The sequence below is a fragment of the Mesoplodon bidens genome (assembly GCF_964165515.1).
Source record: "Mesoplodon bidens genome assembly, chromosome: 9".
Taxonomy (NCBI): domain Eukaryota; kingdom Metazoa; phylum Chordata; class Mammalia; order Artiodactyla; family Ziphiidae; genus Mesoplodon; species Mesoplodon bidens.
The window spans coordinates 39,163,480-39,190,758 of NC_138166.1; the positions used below are offsets into that span (position 1 = coordinate 39,163,480).

Consider the following 27,279-nt stretch of genomic DNA (forward strand, 5'->3'; position numbering starts at 1 on the left):
GATCTTTGCTATCAAAAAGTGTCAAACTATTACATATATTTTCAAATTGCTGACAAAATGCTTCAACTCAGGGAATTCTTAAGCCCTGAATTCTTCAGTCTTTACCCAGTTGTAAAATGTCCATCCCTCACTCTCACGTGCTGCCTGACTATTTCCTAGTTTGTCTTCTACACCTTCCCATCTTGATATTTCTCCCAATAATAACCCTGGTATATTGGGGCCTTGATGGGTTAGAAAGAATAGAATTTATAGGAAAGTATATATTTGAAACCATACCAAATTTTTGGTTATTTTGTTATCATTAGTTTGTTGATTTTATTTTATTTTAATCTGCTGCAATGTTAAATATATAGCCATATGCTATTATACTTTAAAATAATCTCATTTGAGATTTATTAAGTGAAACAGTATATTCCTGCTTAGAAGCTTTTCCTATTTATTCTATTTCATAAATTCTTACCATCCTACCTGAATCAATTTTCTTTGTTGTTAGATTTCCTACAAAGAGGTAATTGAGTGAAATTGTGCTATTTTTTTCTTCTTTTTTTGCTATTCCACTGTCCATACTTCAAATACATAAGGAGGACTTACAATGTAAAAGACACTATTTTAAGCACTATGTGATGCAGTGTTGTGTTGGATCTTACAGTCTAGCAGGGAAGAAGAGATACTTGTAATTCTACCTGCACACATACCTTCATTAAGAGAACTCCCTTTGGAAATTTTCTTTTAAAGTAAAGATGCAAGTAAGCAGTCATTAAAAACTGACATTATTTTTTTTTTTATTTTTTTTTTTGCGGTAGGCGGGCCTCTCACTGTTGTGGCCTCTCCCATTGCAGAGCACAGGCTCCGGACGCACAGGCTCAGCGGCCATGGCTCACGGGCCCAGCCGCTCCGCGGCATGTGGGATCCTCCCGGACCGGGGCACGAACCCGTATCCCCTGCATCGGCAGGCGGACTCTCAAGCACTGCGCCACCAGGGGAGCCCAAAACTGACATTATTAATGAAAATTATATATGCGTAGTTGTTCCCAAAGTCTTTATTGAGTTTTATTTTTTGAGGAGAAATAACTTTTAGAGCATTTGGTGTGTGCCTCAGTAACAGCTCACAGCAGTTCTAGTGACAGCACTGAAACATAGGCAAGACGACGTCCTACTCCGTGAAAGTGGATTCCTGCTAAGTACAAAATGTAGTTGGATACAGACTCTTGATCACAAGATATACTGAAAATCACGATAAGAATAATCTGCTTAAAGTTCTTCCAATCCATTATTTGTATTTCATAATTACTAAAATAACTTGGAGTAGCGTTGTTTGTTATTCTTGCCATTTATCGTCTTACTGAAAAACATGTTTCTAATTTTCTCTTTACTGAGACTTAATAAGTGTTAGTTTTAGGTAAAGACAAGTACAACTAATAAATTATGCACCTCTGAGGTAGTAAAAATAATTTCATTTGCCAAAACTAAGCTTTAAAAATCCAGTGTGAAATTCACACTTTCACTTTCACTCTTTATCTTTAACAGAAGTTTCTCCATGGCAGTTTTAGGAGACTGTCAAGGAGCTCTCTGAAATTTGAAGTAATGAACAATAAATTGCAATACAAAATAAGCATAAACAATCAGACATTTAAAGTGCACACTTTTCTTCTGAAAATATTTTAATATAAAAAATATGTATTTGAAATCTCAGGAAGTTAGCCATGCTTCATACTAATTTATATACTTTGGTTCAATGACCTTTACATCAATGTTCAATTTAATAAAATTAGTTAATGATATAACTTAGACAGCAGAATTGAAATGGAAATGGTGAAAGAAAGCCTCTAATTTATGTTACTGCCTACCTCATTTGATCAGAGTTCTTTTGCCCAGTAGCCAACAGTATTGTACACATAGCAGGTACTCAGTCCATACTTGCTGGTAAATGAATTAAAGTCATTTCTTTGTGAATGGTTTTAGCTAGTACCTTAATCTATAATAGTTCAATGATTCCTTTTTTCTTTTAAAGATCACTTATTAATCAGCCGTGTATACAAGTTTGTTAGAAAATGTGAAAATTGGACTATCTTTTGTGTGATATAAAAGTTATAAGATCCTATTATATAAAATGATCCTATTATATAAAAGAGTCTTATGATCCTATTATGGTCACATGATCCTGTTAAAATGTGTTAGACCATGTGATCTCCTGCTGCAATCCCTCCAGTAACTGTTCCTCTCACTCTACCTTAAAACCATAATGCTTTATTGACTGTCTAGTACATGCTACAGGATCAGCCCCCATCCACACACCACCAAAGATCCTCTTTCTCTATGACTCTAGTCCTCCCTCAGTCCTGCTCTGGACCCCTGTTCTTCCTCACTAGCTCCTACAGCAAATCCTCTAAAACAGGACCGTCTTAATACCTCAGGATATTTGCACCACCTGTTTGATCTGGAATGTTCTTTTCTCCAAATATGTATGAAGCTCTCTCCCTCATCTCATTTAAATCTTTATTCAAAGAATCGATTCTCATTTCCTAGTCCTCAGATTTAAAAGTGTAAGCACCCCTCCCCCATATATAAACCTTTCCTTTATTTTTTTAGTCAACATTTAATACCTTCAGACAATGTACATTTATCCTGTTTATTTTGGGTTTTTTTTTATTTCCTTCATTAGAAGATAAGCCTCCTGGTGGAAGGAGTTTTGCATGTATCAGTAACATCTTTACACACCACCGAGAACAGAGCCCAGTACAAAGTGGATGTATGCATGATGAACGTTTGTTGAATATGAGAAAATCTTCATCCCAAGACTGCCAAAATAAATTAAAGTAATGATAGAATGACAACATTTATTTTCATTCACTTTGAATCTACTTGGATGAATACTAGAGTTATTTCTTTAGTATTAGCAGGGGTTTAAACCAAGAAACCAGATGGTCAGATATAGTAATGAAAGGCATATAGAAATATGTTTTTGGATTTGTGCCAACTTGGCAACAACATCTGAGCAGCTTCCCAAGTTTGTATTCTTTACAGATTCTCTGTGTTATCTCCCTAAATAGTCTGTGCGTGTTCCTTCAGGAAAAGAGAAAACGAAAAAGCAGTTTTCAAAATTTTAAACATCATTTGGTGTATCTGTCTTTGAGCTTACAGCCAGTTTGATTTTTGAACACTCATTCAATTGCCTGACCCTACTTTTTTCATTAGTGTTTCTATTGCTATGCATATAAATGATCTCATTCTATTTAAAGGTCACAGTCTTCAAAAACCAGTGCTAATGCTGCTAGATGATAGCAGTAGAAAATAAGGTACTTAAATTTTAAGATATTCTGCTAAATCATGAGATAAGGAAAATATATAGATTGAGAACATTATCCACTTACAGAAATGTTTGGTACTTTGGACAACATAGAATTTTAGAAAAGATTGGAAAATCTTTTGCTAATAAGAAAGAAATGGGTTAACCAGTAAAGGCATTGAAGATTAATTCCTCAGTGAATCTGAAACACTGAAGCAGCTGCCTTTTGGCTCTGAAGAAGTTTGGGTTTTGCAGCATTGTAAGCTGTGTGTAATGACAGGAAATGTAAGAGAAAGGAAGTTTGCTGTCACCAATAATGTAACGAAGTTGGAGGAAAAAGTTGACATCATCAGTAAAACTTCAGTCATAAATAGGATGACATCATCTCATGGAAATCATTTAAGAACTAGGGAAATCTTTATTCTATTCTTATGTCTATGATAAGTTTTTATTTTTTTTTAAAGGAAGATAATCTATTTTTAAAGGCTTGCTTTCTGAAGGCAGTAATTTGCCAGTGTTGCCTGACACAGAAAAATTACAGCAAAAATATCTAAGACCCAAAAAACAGAGGGTTAGATTTGGAAAAATGCAATGAAATTCTAGTTTCCTGGACCAATAAAGAGGTGGGCAAATTAAGATAATGAAAAAACCCATCTAACCTCAAACAAGTGCTTCTTTTTACTTATTCCTTTCTTTTTTTTTTTTTTTTTTTTTACTATTTTATTTCTTTGACATCCTATGTGTCCAAGGGTGCGTTAAGTGCTTTACATCAATTTATTATTACATTTAGGCAGCAATGCTGAACAGTTGATCTTATATGGAGGAAATTAAGGTGTAGAGATGTCAGATAATAAAACTAAGCTATTTTTTCATTGCTGAGCAAGAGAGAGCTACACTGGAGAAAATTCAGAAAGTTTTCCTGAGATCTGAAAAAAGAAGGACCAAGGAGAAATGTATTCCTTATTAAGAGGGATGTCATGCATTAAGTTCACTTCTTCCTTTGGTTGGCTATTTTTTTGGTTTTCCTCATTAAATCACAAGCACCAATTTCAAGGAGGTCCTGTGTGGGTTATCACACTTGGGATGTGGCAGATTTTTCCTTAAAAAGAGCAGATACGTTTCTTGCCCCAAATCACTCAGGTGGTGAGTGGAGGTATTGGAATATGAAACAAAATCATTTTATTCTGAAGTCCTTGTTTTTGTTTTTGTTGGTTGTTTGGTTGGTTGTTGTTGTTTTCCTGTGTTACCACGTCAAACCCTTGGCTTGAAATAATTGCTTTAAGATATAATCTTATTGTAAAGGAAGATTCAGAGAAAAAAGTTCAGCATTTATAGTCTTTTGTTCACATTTTATTACCTGGTGTCTCAAAAAATGAAACAAAAACAAATGAAAAACAATAAACAACAACAATTAAAAAAAACACCCAGCAAAAAACAATGAACCATATAATGATTTGTTAAATGGAAACATTTAAGTTAATATGGTTTTAAGGCTCATTCGTCAAATACTATTTGGAATTCTTCCTAGCAAATCAAGAGGTTTGTGTTATAGATGAAGAATTTGAGGCACAGAGAGCTTAATAAATTGCCCACTGTCACACAGTGGGAAAGTGTTGGATCTGAGAGTTGATCTAGGTAGTCTGACTTCAATACCATGCTCTGTCATCTGTTATGTTTCCAAACACAGTGCTGACTACAAAAGGGTCCAGGAAGAAAAGCAACTATAAGTAACATTGATTTTAATCACAATGCTTGTGAATGTTTACCATACAAATTTCCTATAACTTTGCATATAAAATTAACTCCTGCGTTCTCCATAGACCTTCTTACATGTTGAAGATTATTGACAAGAGTTGGTCACTCATCCAGCTGAGTGTGGATTACTACTCTTTTGATAGGCCATCCTGAGGAATCCTATTAGTAAGAATAGGTGCCCTCCTCAAGGCAACTTATTTGGATATACTAGTCTGGCTGCTGGCCTCATCTGTGTATTTTGAAACCTTGGCTTCATTCATTGTGGCAAGTTGCTTTTTGAAAGTACTTCTGCTAATTGATGCTATTCTTTATATATTCATATTATTCACAGTTTTTTGTTTTGTGGTTCAATCCACTAGTAGAATTTACAGTATTCTGTGGTGTAGGTGATTCATTAAATATGGAAGGAAATGAAGTTTTTTTACCGCCACCAATATAAACATCTGAAGTGCCCTTCTGAGAATTAATAAGCAAAGCAAGACTAAGTTAAGTTTAACCAAAAATGTCAGATTAAGTTATAGACAGTGTCTTGGAACCATTAATAAATAAAGTGAAGTTTTTGGTTTTGTTTTGTATTAGCTTGAGGTTAATGTTAGGTACAAAAACATACACAGTACATATATTTAAAGGGCATGCAATCTAATCTGCAAAAATTTACTTTCTCGTAATGATACCCCTGTATGTCTGATTCCCTTTTAGGTTTATTCAAAACAGTACCATAATAAAGTTGGTTGTTCTCTACCAGCTTATCCCAATATTTTTACATAGGAAAAATAGACTTTTTGTATCCAAAATATCAGTTTATGTAATTAATTTTATTCTCCTCTGCCAGGATTCTGTAAAAAATTGGGAGCATTAATCTGCCAAGTTTTATTTTTTCCTTATTTTTAGTTTCATCTCAGTTATGTTAAACTGGGTAATAAAAAAATGTCCTTCAAGGGCTTCCTATGAGGCCTATAGCCCTTGCAGTCTCTTGATCTGGACAGATGTGGCTTTATCTCAGTTTCTTCTCTGTATGTTTCCTAGTCCCTTCAAATGGCCTACTGGATAGTATCCAACACAGCTCCAGGGACCTTCTCTTCCATGAGGTCTACAGCTATTTCCCAGGCAACATTTCTGCATCATTGTCCCTTCAGTCACAAGGAGGGTTGGCCAAGCCCAGTACAATACCATTTTCTTGTCTTTGTCCCGAGTACCTGTATCCTTGTCCTCAGTTTCCCAGGCAGGAGTCACATCCTGGCCCACTGTCCTCATCTACTTGGAGAAAGCAAGCTCTCCTAGTAGCTCCTGTGAAATCCTCTCATTAACTTGAGGATAGAAGGTGGCTCCCATCACCATTTCCCCAAGTGGACATGGAGATTCTCAAAGTAGCAATGGTTCTTTGCATGTAAATGTTGACGCTTTTATAGTCCTGCAGTGAGTAAGAGTGGGCATGGATCTTGAAGTAGATTCCTTTGAAAATCTGCATAGGAAGATTTAGAATTTCACTTTAGAATTTTATATCCATTCGTCTTGATGTTAGGGTGAAACTTTCATGTCAACCACTTTCTCCAATTGTTGAAAACAATATTCACCATTAGAGACAAAGAAAGGAGATGAGAGAAATACCTTTCTTTCTGAGTATTCATGCTGTGTTCATGATTCTGCACTGACATCTTCACATAATTGTCTGATTTAATCATCATAACAACTTTACGGGATTGGGAATATTATACTCAATTTACAGAGGAGGAAATTAAATTTCAAAGAGTAAAAATTTTAAGGCCACATAGATACTGTGGAAATAGAGATGTCTGAGTGAAAAGCTCCTGCTTTTCTTGCTCCATTATTGCAGGTAAGACATACAAATCTAATCACTGGTGTCAACCTAGGACTGACTGCCCGATTCAGTTCTCAAATAGTTACCTTCCTTTTGTAGACTTGGATTTAAGAATGTTTGAGGTCATGTCTCCTACTAATGTTTTTGAGCATAGCACAAAATCTTAACATTGGCTGAGTCTTAAAATATATGTTTAAATTTTTTTTTCAGACAATAGATTTTGAAGGTTTCAAGCTATTTATGAAGACATTCCTGGAAGCCGAGCTTCCTGATGATTTCACAACACACCTTTTCATGTCATTTAGCAACAAGTTTCCTCATTCTAGTCCAATGGTAAAAAGTAAGCCTGCTCTCCTCTCAGGTGGTAAGTTTAATTATTTACTTTAAAAATGCATGTAATGCAAAAACCTCAAAGGGAAAAATCATTATAAGTTCTCTATAAGATGAGATGATTTGTTTAAAAATTACCTTTATTGCAGGATTTATCCTTTCATACTAAGACTGTGCAAGTAAACATTAGAGAAAATATACTTTATCATTATTCATCACTTGTCATTTCAATGTCTTAGAAGTCTGTGTTTAGGTAATAATTTTAAGAGATACTTCCATCAAATATAGCAAAGTGCTCTTTTAAATGACTGGAATATATGTATATGTGTGTGTGTGTGTGTGTGTGTGTATGTATATATATATATATATATATATATATATATATATATGTATGTATGTAGTCACAAAGCAGTTATGTAAAAACAGTATTTAATATCAGTTGTTCAAATTACCAATATACTTTCACATTTTTAGATTTGTAAGCTCAGAACAGAGTTTAGATTTTTCTCTTAGATACTTAATTCAGTTTGTCACCATAGAGATGGTTGGTTCTCTCATTAGGTGTAGCTTTTTAGAGATGTCTAATGCATTACTACTTGTCACTAATTGTATCACTCCACACAGTCAGGAAAATAGAAATCTCACTATATTACTTTAGAAAATGTGCAATAGGAAACTGGTTAAACAGTGTTGGAGAGTTGAAAAAGTGAAGATGAACACAGAGACAAACTGAGGTAGAACCATAGGAAGCAGATGCCTCCCCTGGGTTGGAGTCATCAAAACCCAGAAGCTTGGAAGGAGGACCTCTTGGAGCTGGGAGGCAGAGTTGAGGGGTGGGTGTTGCCTGGCAGGTCTCACTGTCAGACTCCTGTGGAGGGGATCCTTCCTGATTGGCTCTGATAGCTCAGAAGCTCAGGGAAGAGTGTGCAGCCCTGGAAGTCAGACCTCTTACAGCATCACCATGGTCTGTGCAGGACTGAATTGTGGGAGCTCACTGTGCCTTCTTGGTGTGGCAGTAAGCTGGAGACTAGAGCGCCTTGCTACTGGAACCAGGGGCTGGGACGGCGAGATGCTGGAGAGATCTAACAGATAAGTGCAGATAGACCAGCAGGAACTAGTCCCTTCTCCCTCCTCCCTTCTCTTGTCTCTCTAGTGCCCCCTGTGAACCCAACAGGTTTCCATCTGGCAATGGAGAAATGTAGTCTACAGCAGTGTTTCCCAAACTCTTTAATCTCAGGACTCTTTTAGGCTCTTGAAAATTATTGAGGACCCCAAAATGCTCTTGTTTATATGGGTGATATTTATTTCTATTTACCGTATTAAAGATGACACATTCTAGAAATTACAATGATCGTCCCCTCAGATGTTGTCAAAAATAACATCTTTATGAAAAATGACTATTTTCAAAAACAAAAAAAAATTAGTGAGAAGATTGACATTATTTCACACTGTTGCAAATGACTAACATCCAACTTCATAGAAGACAGCTGAATAACCACATCCGCTGCTGTGTTGCCATATCATGTCAGGTAGCCCCTTGAAAAGTCCACTGTACACCCATGAGAGAATGAGAGTGAAAAAAGCAAATGATATCTCAGAATCATCACTGCTAGTATTTGACCTTATAGATCCCCTGAGAGGGGATTAAGTATCCTATGGGAGCCACTGGTTGAGACTTCCCGTCCTAGCATCACAACACAGAATATTGAAGTGTGGGTAAAGAGGTGAGGAGAATTTTACTAATTAGCACTCTAATAAATAAAAAGCTTAAAACATATAATTAAGATATAGGTGATTGAGCCATAAATAAAACTTGGGCAATCTGATGAAGAGTCCACACTATTAAGCCTTATGTTGTACTGCTTCCCTTTCTGTTAATGAAGTAAAATGTTTTTCCTCGAGCAATCGCATGTTGGTTCAAGCTTTTTAAAACAGATGTATACCTTCCATATGCTATATTTTGATCCCTTCAAAATATAGAACAATTAATATGCTTATAACCTTTAACTACCCATCAAATATTTTTGTTCCTGAAATAATTCCCCTTATACCTGAACTGAGAGGACTACCCACACTTGCTGTTTTCTCTGAATGAGTTCTGTTTAGTTTGTCCTAATGTGTGGTTTCAGAGCTTACGAGTGTTCTGGGCTGAAAATTTTTATATGAGACAGGTTTTTACTTGGATCTAGAAATTAAAACTTCTGTGTTCTCCATTTCATGCTATAAATGGATTGCATATTCCTTGGAAATAACAAAGTTGTCCCTTATTTAAATTTACATGAAACAATACTGACCTTGGGAAACACTGTCTTCTTTAAGAAGACAAATACTGTCTTCTTTGAGAAAGAAGGGGGAACATTTTTTGATAGGTTGTCTCTCTGAGTCAACAGACTCAGACTAATTGTGTCATACTTGGAGGAAAGAGACAATCTAATTACTTTGGTAATTCACATAGCACATAGTAAGTACTACATAGAAGATACCAAATTTACAAGGAGTAGAGATCAAACCATGTTTCAAAATGGGAAAAAAAATAAGGAAAAACAGCTTGTACTTCTTTGGGACAATCACACATCCTGCATAGACCTACTTGAAAGGAATTGTAAGATAGGCTGTGTAACCCTCATGCAGCAATAATAAATTAAACTGTGATGCCTTTTCAAAGCGTGGCCTCCACATTTTAAGACATAGGTGCATAGTGTCCTTTGTAGGACTGTTTCTCATCCTATGTATTTTCAGAATTACCTTTGATGGTGGATTTTTTTCTGGGAAATAAGGAACCCTGGACAGTAATAAAATTTTCAAGGCCTGGGGTAGCCTTGACTCAGAAACTGAAAGATAAATAGATTTTTATTCCTAGAAACTTGCTTTGCCATAATCTAAGTTATCTAGATGTATTTGTGGTTGAAAAAAATCACAAATTAATTTTGAATAAAGAGGTGCTATATAATCTGCTTTGTTTATCTGCTCTGAGAGTTCACATATTTCATTACCACATTACCATCAGGAATATGGTAGCCATTCTTGATTCTGTATATCAACTGAACAATAAAGGCTTCTCAATAAGGAGACAAACTTTTTAAAAGGAAAAAAATATTATTCTTGTTAATGAACAATGATCACATATTTGGTAAAAGTAAAGCATTTAGTTTTTATAGAATAAAACATTTAAAAATAATTACAAATAGGTATAAAATTTGTGAGTGTGTATGTAGTTGTGTTTTGTTGAACCTAATGATCCATCTGGCATTTCATGTAGTGGATGATGTATTGTTTTGGAACATTTTGTTTCCGTTAAGTGCCTCTTATCCCCTATTTAAATATAAGATGATTAATTCTGCTGTTCCCATGTTGGACTTTTAGTTTTTAAATATATCCCCAATATACCATCTTTCCATCTTTCTTATAACCTCTTCTGCCTCATTGTAAATCCCAAATCCCTAATCCTAAACCTCTCTGCTAGTCCAACGACCAATTTCTGATCTTACCTTCATCCCTAGAATCTATCACTTGAACTATTATCTTTACAGAAATGTTTAATTATTTGGAATCCTTTTTTTTTTTTTTCCGCAAGTGGCTCACAAACCCTCAACCACGGATCACTATTATGATCCCATATTTCAGTCCCTGCTGTTTGCACACTGAGCATAACCAGGGAGAAATCTCATAAATATGCATGCAGGTTGTTGTCACTACACATTCCTAAGACCCAGTATTAACATGGCCTTAACACCTCTTCAACTTTTAAAAAAATCTATTCTGAAAAGTATTTATTCTTGATACTGTCTCCTAGATCAATCAGGTTAAACTTTTTAAACCTCCTTTAGTTTATTCATATCTTTCCCCTCACTCTCAACAGATGACATTTTTTTTCACATCATATAAAAAACAGGTGCTGTCTAAAATAAAATGCTCAATTGTTTCCCACACAACCCCAAACGGTTTCTTCAGCTCACAGAGAATACATATTACTATATTCCAGATGGAGCCCTTCATCTGAGTGAGTCCATAGGAATCAAACTAAGTGGATTGGAAAGTCAAATAATTATATTCTACCCAAATCTGCTTCTATTCCTATCTTCTTTCTGGTTGAAAGGAACCTGAGTATTTATCAATTTCCCTACCCTAAAATCCTGGACCTTTCCTACCCTTCACTGCCTCACTGCTTAGGTTTAGTTAATCACAAAATGCTATTACTCGTTGTAACTTCTTCTCAAACATTCTGCCAGTGTCAATTTGCTACATCATTGTTTGTGTCATAGACTGTCAATTAGCATGACTCCCAGCCAGGCCCTGCCCTCCCATCTGCAAAATGTTCTTTCTAACACAGAAGCCTGATGATATTATTCGTGGGTTCCCAAGTGCAGATTTTCACCATCACCTTTTTTTTTTTTTTAAACCATTATTTCCCAAGTAAACATAAATCCTTGATATTTAAAGCCGATTAAAGCAGAGTTACTTTGCTTTGAGGGTGGTGCAGGAGAGGTCTGAGTACAGGGAGTCCTAGTCACTCTGCCTTCCCCCTGCCTCTGGAGACACCCCCTCCTGAAGTGACCTTACAGAGACTCCAGGGCCTGGGCAGTGCAGTTAAGAAGATGATAAAATCTGAGTTCCATAGCATTAAGCCCATGCAATGCAGCTTATAGAGTCTGCCTACCGTCCTCATTCTCTGTCTCCTTGCCCCAGGCACCCAGATTCTTTTCATATCCAACAGTTTGCTGTGACTTAAAACCTGCTGTGCTTACTCAGGACTCTGGGCTTTTCTGCATGATGTTCCTTCCCTCTGCCCTTATTTCACAGCAAAACCCAGCTCCTTCAGGTCTCAGCTAATGCTTCATTTTAATTCAAGAGCATATGCTGTGTACCATGCTAGGGATGCAGTGATCAGTAAGATGGGCTACCTAGAGAGTGTAGCTGGGAAGCAACCCTGTCACCCTTGTTAAAGTCCCACCATCTGCCTCTTGTAGATTAGCTGGGACATCCCTGCCTCTCTCCAAAGCCCACCTTTGACAGTTGTCACACAGAAACTCCCAGAATTAACCCTCTTCAGCTAAATTGTCTTTCTTTTTTTGTAGGATAGCAATTAACAGCAGTTATAAATAACAATTACTTTCTCTAAGAATATGGCAATTAGAAGAGAATGTGATGTGATTTATTAACTGGTTCAGACACTCATACTATATATTCCTGTTGGGCTCCCCAGCATCCAAAACATTGACTTTATAATAGGAAACATCCTTTATTAGCCATAGGTCAGTGTAAGAGTTTTTGTTATTTCTTATTAGTTGTTTTATAGCACACAAAGAGAAGATTTTCCTAGCACCGTTTAAATCAGATCATGTAGTGAATTGACCAGTCGTACCATTTAATTATTTGTTTTATTATTTCCTTAATGTATGCATCCAACCATTCATTTTTAAAAACACATTATGTACCAGGAATTCCACAAGAAAGCTGAGGATCCTTTAGAGTCAGGGAAAAATCAGATAGGTGGTCAGTTTTATTATAATAAAATAAGTGCTGTGCTGTATGTGTCAGGAGCATGTGACTGAGATTTTAACCATAAATTGAAATTATCCAGGTAGAGGTAGGGGGAGGGATGGGAGGGGGTGGATTAGAAGGGAGTTCCAAGAAGAGAAAGCAGCATATACAATTTCTGTTTAAATATTAAAATCATGTCCCATCAAAGGACAGTGCACAAACTTTAAGACATTCAATATTTATGCATTCAAAAATATTTATTGATCACTTACAATGTGCCAGATACTATTCAAATTACTGGGAGTACATCAGTGAGCAAAACAGAGCTACCCCTCCCGTAGTCATTTACATTCTAGTGGTGAGAGAAAGACTACTAAAAATAAAAATTTATGGCACGTCAAATGGAATGAATGCTGTTGGCAAAAATGAATCAGATAGAAAGTGCAGGTCAAGGCTGAGGATGATGGAAAGTCCTAGGTTGCTCATGACTGACTGAAACTGGGATGAGGGTCATAAGGTCATTTTTGATGGTCCCAGAGTAGATAGTAGTCATGACCTGGGAAGTATTGGGCACAGCCTGGAGGTAGAGTTGGGGGAGCAATCCTGGCAGGATTAGAGTCCTGACTGCCTTCAGAGAGTGGAGGAAGGTAGAGTTTTGGGGAGTCCTGAGAGATCTGGGGATGTGCCTTGACTCAGTTGGGCTGGGACAGATGACATGACTGGAGGAGAGATGAGGTGGGTAGCCAGGACCCCATGGTAGAGAGTGTTGTCCATCATGCTATGTTTTGAATTTTATCCAGAAGAAATTGGAGAGCCATGAAAAGGATGTAAGCCAGAAAATAATTACACTGTCAGTGGTGTGGAAGCTATCATGAAGGCAGATGAGGCTACAGATATATAAAAAAGTTCCAGGGCTTCCCTGGTGGTGCAGTGGTTGGGAGTCCGCCTGCCGATGCAGGGGACACGGGTTCGTGCCTCAGTCCAAGAAGATCCCACATGCCGCGGAGCGGCTGGGCCTGTGAGCCATGGCTGCTGAGCCTGCGTGTCTGGAGCCTGTGCTCCGCAACGGGAGAGGCCACAACAGTGAGAGGCCCGCGTACCGCAAAAAAAAAAAAAAAAAAAAAAAAAAAGTTCCAAAGATATTTAAGATTGAGAATAATAAAAACTATCTCTGAGAAACTTCAGGTACTTTATCTTGGGTCCCCTCTCATTGCTCATTTGATGTGGCAATGGTTAGTGAATTTGTGCTGTGAAGCTACAATCAGTAATGGTATTTAGCTCTTTTCATGTTGTCTGTACAACCAGAGTGTCATACCACAATGGCTTTTTTTAGATAGAAAAGGAGAAACAATGCCTATTTGTCCATAAGGAAGTTAATCAAGTTAAGAACAGAAAATTGTGCAATGAAAATGGAGTACTTAAACCTTTGGGAAAATGTTCTTCTGCCAAATGACCTTACTGAGTGTTCTTGCCAAACAACACACTTCATTAACTGTGCTGAGAAGAAAGTATTACTCTTATCAGTACTGTCTTAAAGATAGTAAAAATGTTTGTGTGTGTGTGTGTGTAGTGTAAAGTAGCTTTATAGGCCTTTTATGTCTAATAAGCTACTTCAGTTTCCACCATGCAAACAAAGGCAGGCCAGGTCCCAAAAAACACAAACTCAACAGAGTACAAGACTTATGTAACTATGAGATGTGGAGATTCTTGGCACACAGTAGGGCATTTCAAATATATTTGTGCTTTCATTGCTGTTGATACGCTTTATTGATAATAACGATTATAGTCTGTGCAGCTTATATACCTACATACAAATGCCCTAGAAATAAAGATACAAGAATTTCTATCCACTGGCCAATAAGCATTTATGTATGTCAGCCATTACATTTTTTATGCCTCTATAGTACCAAATTCAGACTTCTAATCATTATTATTAGTAGTAGTAATCTACAAATTATTTTACTCCAATAAATTTTTTATCCGGAAACCCTGAAAGCCCTAAAAATCCTTCCCTGAAACCAGAGAAAACTCCGTAACTTCAACGCCCCATCGATGATAAAATTACTCTCGGTAAAAGAAAAGTTTCTCCCAAATCTCCTCTTTAATTATTAAATGGGTTTGAATATACTGAACTTGATTATATAGGTTTCTTTATTCTTCTATCTGAATATGCTAAGTAAAATTTTGGTTTTCAAACTGTTCATTTTTACTATTAAATTTATTGACCCAAAATAAAGGGGTTTTGTATTTTGAATTGCATCTTAATAATTACATATTAAATGATAGTGTTATCTTAAGATTGTTGCATATTATGTTAACAAATACTTATTTACAGTTTTTGAGATCCTTATGAGGGCAATAAGATATTTAGTAGTTTACAGAGCCTCAAATCAATCATAATATTATTTAATTTGTGTTATGCTCTAAAAATACTTAGTAGCAAGCTAGAAAATGTGCTGTGGTATTGAGCATTTGCTTTGATCTGCTAGAACAAAAACCCTATGAAAATGGGATTTTTCATCTGCTTTGTTCAGTACTTTAACTCCAATGCCTGGAACCTGGTTTTACATGCCTGGAACCTGGTTTTACATGACTAATATTAAAGGACCTTAATATTTGTTTATGTTTATGTTTATAAAGGATATGTTAGTTAGATACCTATTAAAAAACACAGTTAAGCAAGAAGAAAAATCATTCATAATCCATTTCCCATAAGAAAATGCAGGCAAAGATTTGGTAAATATGTATTTTCGTGTTTGCATGTTTACACCTGCAAGCAAGCACATCCACAGGCTTCTCACAAACATGTATTAAGTGGATGGCACAAGGACTGATCTGAATGGAAGATGAATTTAGAGCTCTCAGCCATGGCTAGGATTTCTAATTTCCTTCCAAAGGTTTATGAAATAATGTATGCACTCTCAAGAGTCTTGAAAACCAGACCCTTTAAACAAAAGGTCATTTATTGAGAGGCCGGAGACAGATTTCTCTGCTTTATTTTTCTCTCTCTAGCCCCACAAAATTATACTTAAAGCATGAAATCCCACATCAGGCTGTCTTTTGAATTATGGATGCACAACTGGTCTTTGTTTTCTCGAATGCGAGATGGAGATAAGAAGTATATGTATCTTACTGGGTATTGTGGGACTCAAAAACGTAATGTATTAGGTACCTTAGGAATGCCAACTTTTACCATTATTAATTAAACAGATCATTTTCCTGTGTTTTAGTTTGCAAACACAGGACAAAGGTCAAATTCAATATAGTATTTTTTTTCCACTAAGACGTCATACATCCTGAAAGAATACAGTCAAATTTAAGGAATATTATTGGGATTTCTTTTTAATGTGACAAATATAGAAATTTTGGTAGCATGGCTTCTTTTCATATGTGCTGGCTTAGGTATAGTCACGAAACAGAGTAATGCAACCAACTCTCAATTCTCTACCTGTAGACAGTGTGTCACCTGCATTATGGTTGCCACCAGCCCAATGTAACTTTGAAATCTAAATTTAAGTTAGTTAACAATCAATTAAAACAATTCAGTTCTTCAGTCAAACGCCAGCCATATTTCATGTGTTCAACAACCATGTGTGGTTAATACTACTATATTGAACAATGCGTACATAGAACGTTTCTATCATTGAAGAATATTCTACTGGACAGGACTGATAGAGCAAGTCTTGTTTTTACTGCTTTTGAAAAGAGCTCAAAGTTTGGAGTTAGATGGCCTGTCTTCAACTCTTAACTCCTGGGATTGCTATGTGACTATCAGTAGTTTACTCTCTGACTTTCCACCCTTTTTTTTTTATTATTATTTTATTTTTTTAACATCTTTATTGGAGTATAATTGCTTTACAATGGTTTTGTCTCACAGATGGAATTGCAGGGTCAGTGTTGCTGGCACACAGACAGGAATGTTATCCTTCCTCCTTTGCAGAGTTTGTTCTGCTCCTAGAACGTCACCCCCAAAGACCTGCTTCAAGCCCTGTTCCTTATAATTGCTTGTTTCAGGTTTTTGCCAGTGGCCAAAAAGATGAAACCCATATGATGTTCTTAGAGGGATTTTGCTGACCCTAGTCTCTTGTCAAGGACTGTATCCATTGCCTGTCCTCATTTTATGAGGAATAACAATCTAGTTTACCCATCTATCTCATCTTGCTGCAGGTTTGTGTAAGCATAAAAAATTTTTTTTTAATTATATTATTTTAAGATAAGCATAGTTAGAAAGTTGTCTAAAAATCATGAATTGTGTGATAATATGAAGTAACTATTGTTATTCTTGGTTATCAGTGCTACTCATCATGACTATTAATATGAATATTGGAAGTATGATATGTGACTACACTATGTGACAAATTGCTTCATAAGCCTGTTAAATTTCTGCAAATTGAACCAGTATAAAAAAATGGAAAAACCAAATTACCACAGTGTTTTATTGCCTTATATGTTTAGAATTTTAATCCGTGTCATTATTTCGTAATAATAACAGTTTTGAATATTTCATTTTAATAGATGAAGGGAAACAATGGAGATAACGCTACCGTTTTCATTATCTGGAATGCAAGTGTTTGAAAATAAAATAAACTGGAGCAGAGGCAGTAATTGAACATGTACCCAAAATTGATTTGCTAACAATTGAACCTTGAGACTAGAATTAAAAGTATCTATTAGAATAAAACTTTTTAGGTCATTGTTTTAAGAAATGGAGTGTCTGTATTGGAATACAATGAAAATCGTGTGCTTGAAGAATATGAAAATCGTAGGCAATATTCAGTCTGACTAACGCTAACTCTTTTTGTAGTTAAAACTTTGAAGAGAATAATGTTTATATATATATGTTTATATACATATATATAATCATCATAAAAACAGAAAAATGCCATCGAAGTACAAGATAATTATTGCTAATAAAACTAATAGACTCTAATTACTTTGCCTATTTTTCACTTTATTTTGTACTTTGTTGTACCTTGTAATATATATGTGTATAGGTATATATGGGTCACTTCTGTGGGAAAATATTTAAAGAAGCATAGCCTTGGGCAAGTCAGAGAACCTGCAAATTTGGATGTCAGTCACATGATCTTCAGAGCCAAATATTGACCACTTGAGGCCAAAAAAAAAAAAACACATTGTGTTTTACCTAGCTTCATGTACAGTTTCAATTCTAAAGAGAGAGTTTCACTGATGCTTGGATGGGTTAAAATGGCCTTTGTTAAAGGGAAGTAGACCTTTTCTTTAAATTAATTAATTAAGTTATTATTTATTTATGGCTGTGTTGGGTCTTCATTGCTGTGCGGGGGCTTCCTCTAGTTGTGGCGAGTGGGGGCTACGCTTCATTCCAGTGCGTGGGCTTCTCATTGCGGTGGCTTGTTGCGGGGCATGGGATCTAGACACACAGGCTTAAGTATTTGTAGCACGTCCGCTCAGTAGTTGTGGCTCGCAGTCTCTAGAGCACAGGCTCAGTAGTTGTGGCACATGGGTTTAGTTGCTCTGGGGCATGTAGGATCTTCCCGGACCAGGGCTCGAACCCGTGTCCCCTGCATTGGCAGATGGATTCTTAACCACTGCACCACCAGGGAAGTCCCAAGGGAAGTAGACTTTTGAACCTCTTCTTCAGAGGCTATTACTGCTAAAGAGGAGTGTAGGATTCCATTTACCATCTCGTTTCATTGAGGAGTTGCAGCCAAGAAACCAGGCTTGCTATGTCCTGTTTGCCAGTCGCATGGTCTCGTGTGTGTCCTGTATAAGCCTTAGCACAAACTGCTTAAAAGGAAAAGGACTTTTCTTCAGGGAAGTGAACTTTCCTAGAGGGAGGTAAATACTGGGAAAGAGCTACAGCCAAGTTTAGGGACAGGAAAAAAAAATTTTTTGAAAGGGTAGAATAGGGTGTAAAAACAACCTCTCTGAAGACAGATTGAGGCCCTAGGGCTTGCTCTCAAAATATTAACTGAAAATATAAGGAAACATTTTCACCACTTAAGAGAAAGTGGGCTGATCTAGGGTAGGGGGTTAGGAGCTGAAACAAACCTATAGGCTTTTTCAACGCAACACGTCAAGATTTAGTGGTCCAGATCTATAATTGTTTTGTTGTAAAGTAATTGTGGTAAAGGTCATTGACATTTTATTTTTCTTCCTCTGATGCACACTATAAATCATTGCTAAAAGTATATGTTTTGCCTCTCAAATTTAGCTGAAATTGGACTTAAGGAAAAACTGATTAGTTTTTCATTGTGTATTGTCATATATGCCCATAATTTCTTTTTAAAATAACCTTTAAATTCTTTTAAATGTTAAACTATGACACAATTCAATGTGATACAACTTTTTGTTTACAACCTATCATGAACAGAAAATGGCAAATAGTCAACTCATTTTGTCAAACAAAATAATTTTAGTATAGTAATATGTTTCTGGTTCAGAAGTAGTGTTAAGTTGAAATTATACATTAATGTTCATATTCAGTATGTACATTACATACAGGAAAGGCAAACAGAAAATTATACTCATATTTTCCAAATGTTTGTGTTTAGTATTATGAAAATTGATAATGAAATACTATAAGCTTCATTTTACATATACAAATGATCATAAGTGAACATATATAAGTGAAAATGTATACCTTTTGGCATTCTTCCAAATGAATGTGATGATACATGCTTTTTATTCTTGTTTTAGGCTGAGTTTTTTGTATAAAAGAATTAAATCAAGCTGATTAAATCATTTCAGTACCATAAGCGGGGAGCATAGAAGAGAGGATTAGCTCATCAGGCAGGATGAGTTAGGTCATAGTTTATCCAACCATAATTCAAGGGCTGTGTTCTCCGAGTCTGGAAGTTTTGGTCATGTGAAGGATCAGTGCCAAAATGTCTTTTATCATAAGTTGAAACTGCTTATTTCTGCAGCTGGCTAGGCTTTAGATGATTAGTTAGAATTAGTCAGGTATTTTCTTTTCAAAGCTCAGGATTGTCTTCTGTTCTCTGCCTTTGGTTTATAAAAGTGACTATGTTAGTTTGTATCAGATATACAGTGACACTTGTTAAGGGAGGAAATCCATTTATAATATGTGTATATATATATATATCTTGCCCAATAACTATAAACAGAAGTGGAATCAATGTGAAGCATAGAGATGTTTTTGAAATAAAGAAGACTTTGGTAAAAAAATGAAAAATGTAAAGCATTGTTTTTCAAACTGTCAGTTGTGGCCCGTGATGGGTAATGAATTCAGTTTAAGGGGTCTTTGACAGAATTTTAAAAATGGAATAGAAAAGAAAATAGGTTAACACAGAAAACATTGGCACAGTTATGAAACCTACTAGTGTGTGTGTGTGTGTGTGTGTGTGTGTGTGTGTTATCTGTGCTGGATTAAGATGTAAACTGTTTTTCTTTTCCTTACTATTGGCCTTGAACAAAAATAATCTATAAGCTATTAGTATAGAATAAAAAGGATAAAGTTGCTAGTTATGAAACTCTGGGCAGTTCATCTCACTAAGCCTGTTTCTCATCTGTAAAATGGGATTAATGCAATCTCCCCTCACAGGGTTAATGGGAGAATTAAGTGAAATGATACGTGTTCAGGTGCCCAGCATGGTTCTTGCCACATAGTGTACATTCAATAAATGGTACATTTTATTAGTAGTAACATTGCGACTACTAAACTAATTAACTGCTGACTTTTCAGAATGCATTAAATTATACTCCTGGATATCTTGAAATGGCTGAAGGAAATCACAGGTGTTCAGTCAAAGTTATACATGGAAAGAGATAGACCAGAGCAAGAGATGTGGTCAGGTGGAGGTGTGCTGATGAATGACAGGCTTGTAGAACTCTATTTGGTTAAGATTATTCCCTGCATTCCAGTAACTCCTGGTTAATTAGGAATCAAGTAGCCATTCAGCCCATGAGCCATCTAACCTACATACCTTTTATATGACCAAATAGACCTCAAAGGATAATTGGGGTTTACCTTGAGGTCTTGTCAGATACATATGATCTGGTTTCAGAGACTTCTCTGTAAGATGGAACTATTTATTGTGAAAGAGTTTTCGATTTAATTATCATCAGCCAGATAATCTGCAGTCATCAGCTGTTGTGCACATATATTCAAGTTCTCTACCCTTGTCTTGGAATAGGCACAATGAATGGATGTAATAAATAAAGTATGGACCATATTCAAACCAAACTACAGTTGTATGTTCTTACCTCTCTAATTAAATCTGTCATGTTTATCCAGATTTTTGTTTATGTTCTCTTTCTCTTATTCATGGGCAGATTCCTTGATGGCAAAAAGGATGTCTTATTCATGGTGCTGGCAACTGTTTGACATAAATACATGTTTTTATGTATGAATGATTCCTGACCATCAGTATATAAATTATATTGTGACAGACTTATTTCTTCAGTTTTTTGTGAAAGACCATTTTTCAGTCGTCCCAGCTGATTTACAGCTGTCACTGCCTAAGGCAGAGAAAAGTGGAATAGCAAAGTATTTCTTCATGCTTTGAAATCTGTCTACCAGCTAACTCTGGGCAATAGAATTCTGGCCCAAACACCATCCAGTGAGTAGGCAGAGCAGTCCCTATGTCCCCAAATCCCAAAGAACTCTCCATTACTTAAAAGAATCATAGAGGGCTTCCCTGGTGGTGCAGTGGTTGAGAGTCTGCCTGCTGATGCAGGGGACACGGGTTCCTGCCCCGGTCCGGGAGGATCCCGCGTGCCGCGGAGCGGCTGGGCCCGTGAGCCGTGGCCGCCGAGCCTGTGCGTCCGGAGCCTGTGCTCCGCAACAGGAGAGGCCGCAACAGTGAGAGGCCTGTGTACCGCAAAAAAAAAAAAAAGAATCATGGAATGTCTGTCTCTGTTATACTAGAGACCGGAGAATTTGGTTATTTTACACCTAAGAAGTATAGAGTTTCTCTACATGGTCTAGGCATTATCTCTCTATTTCCTTTGTTGGTTTTTGTTTGAGAGCACTGTGAATATTTTTAAGTATATGAAGACAAATCTTTTTTTCCAGGTCTGAGAATGAATAAAGGTGCCATCACCTCTCCCCGTACTTCTCCAGCAAATACGTGTTCCCCAGAAGTAATCCACCTGAAGGATATTGTCTGTTACCTGTCTCTCCTTGAAAGAGGAAGACCTGAGGATAAACTGGAGTGTATGTGTTTCTTCATTTAGTTTACTTATCACGGTTGGGGTGGGGGATAGGACTGGATATTGACAAACTTAACATTGTATATACTGTGGTTGTTTACATTCTTATTAAATAAAGTGACCTTGGTTAATAATTATAAAAAATCCTCCAATTGAAAATCAGACAATTAAAAGATATTAAGAATCTATCAGTTTTAGGTTATTATTGATCAAGGTCCATTTATTACTGAGTATTTCTTGAGCATGTTTATCAATTGATGGTTTTTGTTTTTGAATTTGCTCAGTTTGGTAACCAGACGATATTGAAAAGTATCCTTTGTGTTGTTTTGAAAATACACTTATTTCTAGTATGTAGGAGGTCTTCCCATTAGGCAGAAAAAGGGTTCACTGTCCATAGGCAACCTGAGCCCTTCTCTCTGGAAATCTTCCTTGAAACCTTCTGCACTAACTTCGTTGCTGTGGACAAATAATTTCTTAAATGCCAAGCATGAGAGTTTCATTTCTAGAAGTTGACTCTGAATATTATAAATAATTAAACAATAGCTTTTTTTTTCTTTTACCATGTAGCAGGCGTTTCAGATAGAGAATTTCAATCTAGTTGAAAGGAAATAAGTGCTCTCTTTAATAAAATACAGTGACTGAGCTCTCTCTGGTGGCAAACTGTACTCATTGCAAGGCAAGAAAATATTTTTCAAACCTTTACTGCAAGCCCAATCATTTAATAATCTATCTCCAAAGCCCTTGCTAAATACAGAGCTGGTGGCTTGTTCAATAAGCTGATTAACCTGATTGTATTAGATATCATTAAAATGAATTAAATTTTTTTGCCACTGAAATGATAGTAAAGATAATGAATCCTAAATTTGACATTTCTAAAGTAAATGTAGAATATTGTGACACCTCAGAATTATGATTGTGTAGCATGTTTAGTTTAACAGTAAATTCGATAATATTTCTCTTACTAATAAAGAATTTAATATAATATGATTATTTAATAGTAACACCTGCTTAAGTTATGAATAAACCATATTAACATCATTCTTTAAATACATATTTATTAGTTCTAAATGTTGAATATTTGCATTTCAAGATTTATTTGTATTCCTAAGAACCTACAGAAATCTCTCTCATTCCAAAATAAATATTAATGTTTAGTGAATTTTTATTGAAGTAATGGCCAGAGAGAAAGTTTTCTCAGGTGTTATTAGGACTGTGTTTGGGATGATTTTAAAAATACAAAGATTCGGGCTTCCCTGGTGGCGCAGTTGTTGAGAGTCCTCCTGCTGATGCAGGGGACACGGGTTCGTGCCCCGGTCCGGGAGGATCCCACATGCCGCGGAGCGACTGGGCCCGTGAGCCATGGCCACTGGGCTTGCGTGTCCAGAGCCTGTGCTCTGCAACGGGAGAGGCCACAACAGTGAGGGGCCTGCGTACCGCAAAAAAAAAAAAGATTCTATTCCAGGTCTGAGAATAAATAAAGGCACCATTACTTCTCCCCACCATGGTCTTTGTGTTCCAGTTTAATTATTTTTAGGTCAACTGCAAGTATTTTATTTTTAAGGTAGAATTCCTAAGAGGTATGTTGTAAGTTCTCAGTTTGAATCTGTGTCTCAGCAGTCTTCGTCCACAGTTGCCAGGCAGAATGTTAACCCACAAGTGATTCAGAAACACTTGATGAATCAAGTTGAGCCTGACCTGCCACTTACCTCTCTTCAGTGTTATCAATCCCCTTCCCTCGGTTCTTTAAGTTTTCCAGCTCTTTTTTGAGCTTATACCATTCAGCTGCATTTTCTTTTTTTTCTTAACCATTTCTTTAGACTTTCCTCATAGACAGACTTGTTACCACCTGGCATTACTTCAGTGATTTTCACCAGACTCTTGAAAGAAAATGCATTTCAATTTCAGAAGCTCATTAAGGTTCTAGCTATGTTCTAATTTTCTTCTCTACTGTCCTCAAGTTTGGAGGACCTTAACCTGGTCCTTACTCATCTGGAGCTTGTGTTTGTTGGTTTGTTTTTTAAATGTCAGTGCCTGGCTTTTTCCTTACTCTTCTGGAGCTTGTGTTTTTTTGTTTGTTGGTTGGTTTTTTAAATGCCAGTGCCTGGCTTTTTCCTACATCAGGTAAATCAGAATCCATTTCTTTCGCCCACTTTCTTAGCCATGTACTTATACATTTTTCCCTTCTACAATTGCACATTTACAAAGTCCTAACATTCATACAGTATATTATAGTTATAGATTCTAAAAATTTTTTCAATGTCTTTAAAGAAATTTAATGGTTGTTAATTTAATATATATTTCCAAAATGGTTATGACTTATTAAACATAATATATACTAGAGGAAAGAAAAGAAGAAAATAATTAAAATTAACACAGAAGTAGATATAATCAAGCACCTAAGATAGTTAACTTCTGCAGGTGAGCGATGTTTTTGAATCTCAATTTCTAAGCAGCTAAGCAGAAAGGAGTACAGACATGTTGTCTTAGGCCAGAGGTTCTTGAACTTTATCGCACATAAGAATCACCTGCAGGGCTTCTGAACACACAGCTTGCTCTGCCCCAACTTGAGCATATGTGATTCAGCAAGCCTGGAATAGGACTTCAGAGTTTTCATTTCAGGTCATGCTGATGTTGCAGGGACCACATTTTGAGAAGCATTGGTTTATGCAATTCCTTCAGTCCAATGAAAACACACACACACACACACACATAATTCATCTGAAACTACAATTGTTCTTGGAATTGATGGTGGCATTATTTGATACCTTCTTTTACCTGGGTTATTAGATAAATTAACGACATGTTTTAAATATTTTTTCCCCAAAAAACAATGTTGTATAAATCTTTTCAGTGCTTACTGCCACTTCTAATCTCCCCCACCTCTCTTTTCTGCCAGGCATTTACAAAATGTTTAGAATAAAGCATTGTTTTTCATTGAAAGGAAACTAACAAACAAAAGCTTTTGAACTTTCCACTGATTATATGCCATTTCTTCAACTTGCTTTCCTTCACTCAATCTCTGACTCAATCCTAATGCCTCACTGTGGTCTTTGCCAGTTCTGAGGCCCCGTCAAGTAGAAGGTATTTATTTATCTGTTCCCACGAACCCTTGGAAAGTATGTGTGCATGCATGTGTGTGTGTGTCCTGAAGTTGTGGAGGCATTCTTTTTTTATGTCTCCTTGTTGGTGGAAGTTACCAACCATCGAGGTGCATAGATAAGAACATTGTACCAGGTCTGGTTTGCCCTCTTCACCTTAAGCCCACTACAGTACTTTATGGAGAGCCATTCAATACATCCCTCTTTGAGTCTCCCTAGATTCCTCAAATTCTGTGACCTCAACTCCATTTTATTTCAGTCACCCACTTTTGTTGCAATACCCCAAGTCTTTTAATTCCCAAAGACTGCTCTTATTCTGTAAATTTAAATTCTAGTATGTTACTTTGACCACAGCGTATGCTCACTTAACTTTTTACTTTTCTACTTTGAATTTAAATATAGCATAGCACAGTACTCAAGAGCCTGGACTCTTCATTTCACTAACTGAATGAATCTTAGCTTTGACCCTTACTATCTGAGTGACCCAGGCACATTGTTAAAACCTCTCAGGCCTCAGCTTCCCCAGGTGTAAAATTGGGATCACAATAATGTCTATCTTGTATATTTGCTATGAGAATTCAATGAACCAATATTTGCTCACATAAATTTCTTCACATTTATGTGAATGTTAAATGAAATAAAAGTAAGTTAAGAATTCTTGCCCCTTGACCGCTTCACTTCCTCCTGAACTTGCTTGCTGCTTTTGGGCTTCCCACCCCTTCAAATGTAGACTGACCCCGTAATTCGTGAGGTCAATCATTCCTTCTCACTTAGTTTTGAACATCCAATTTATTTGCTCATATACTGAGCTGCCAGAGATTTTGTGAAATAATAATATAATTCTGTGGATTAGAACTCTTCTCAAAACCTCAGCTGGCCTTCAGTGCCTTCAGTGTTTCTCTGGTCATTGACTTCTCCTAGATAAAAGTTCAGATGCTTTGTTGCTTCAAACACCTACTTAATTAATCATCATCTCACTCATTAGCTGTAAATTCTTGTAACTTCCTCTCATGTTGCCTAAAACTTGTCAACTTCTATACCTGTTCTTTCCTCTTCTTCTGACTCAGGAAGAATGTGTCCCTTTTGTAGTTCCCTATTGAATAATACATCATAGTAAGTCCTTAACTTAGCATCCATAAACTAATCTGGCTCCACAATTTGACCCCAACCTACTTGGCCAGTCTTGCATTTGGCTATGACCTGCACAAAAATGTCCCAGTCATATGAATCTACTTTTTAATCATCAGGCAAACCCTGAACTTTTCCACCTTCATGCCTTTGCTTATAATGTGCATTTGCTAGGGGTGCATATCTTTCCCAGTGTATATCAGATCCGGTCCAGTCTACACTTGAAGCCGAGCTCACATCATGAGTCCTCTTGCCATCTCTAATCAGATTATTTTACTCTCCTTCCTTATACCATTGCACTGTGTATAACTTCCCACTCTAGCACCTACCACTTATTATGTGTGTTTTTCAAAGATAGATGCTCAATAAATGCTAGTTAAATGGAACTGTATTGAAGTCTATTAGTGCTTGACAAGAGGAAGATAATGTGAATTATTGAAGCCATCAAATAGTGCTAAATTTATACTTTTATTTTCAAGTATAAATGTGGCATTCACATTGGGGTTAGTGTTTATCAAATTATTAATGACTTAGCTAGAATAACTTTAAGTTAACTTACAGTTACTGAAAATATATCACTAAAAAGAAATCAGTAGGAAAATGTCCAGAAAAACACATAATTGACATGCAGATAATGAGGACTACCCTGTATGTTAAAATTACTGCTTTGTCTAGTATTAATCTTAGAACCACTGAAATTTAATATTGAAAAGTCCTCAAATATCATCTAGTTAACCTTCCTATATTGCCAATGAAAAAATTAAAGCCCATAGAGACTGGTTATTAATTATACCACCAGTTTAGCTATCTGTGACTAAAATGTATGATTTCTGACCTGCTGTATAGGTGCTCTTTTTATTTTGAAAAGCTGCCTTTCCTTGTTTAGGTTATTGTTTCTTTTGTGGAGAAAAGAAGAAAGTATAACACCATTATATTAGATGTCAAAGACTCCAAGCAAATGATTTTCACCTCTGCCCTTGTGGTTTATTAGATAGGTCTTAAAATACATAAAACAGTACAAAGTTGTGAGTTAAACGAATTCTGGGTTAAATGTCTTTTAAAATACATACTTTCTAATCTTTAAAAACAATTTCCATAATAATATTTTCATATCAATAACATATTATACAAAGTACAAAAACATGTTCTATGGGAAAATAGATTAAAAACTTGCAAATCTTTTGGAAAAGAAACAAATTCTAGATATAAAGAATTACCCTCATATT

General features: G+C 36.2%; 1 protein-coding gene across 8 annotated transcripts in view; it reads left to right on the plus strand.

Moving 5' to 3' along the window:
* DGKB (diacylglycerol kinase beta) overlaps window positions 1-27,279 on the plus strand; it is a gene marked incomplete at its 3' end in the record, with an annotated part of 912,102 nt that overhangs the window by 367,423 nt on the left and 517,400 nt on the right. For 7 of the 8 annotated variants that reach the window (XM_081244282.1, XM_081244283.1, XM_081244280.1 and 4 more), the window contains 2 exons: window positions 7,071-7,224; window positions 21,691-21,831. In XM_081244282.1, the coding sequence (XP_081100408.1) occupies window positions 7,071-7,224; window positions 21,691-21,831 (295 nt within the window). Of the gene's footprint in view, window positions 1-2,751; window positions 2,817-7,070; window positions 7,225-21,690; window positions 21,832-27,279 lie in introns of those variants that run through there. The other variant, XM_081244287.1, reaches the window with a different exon arrangement.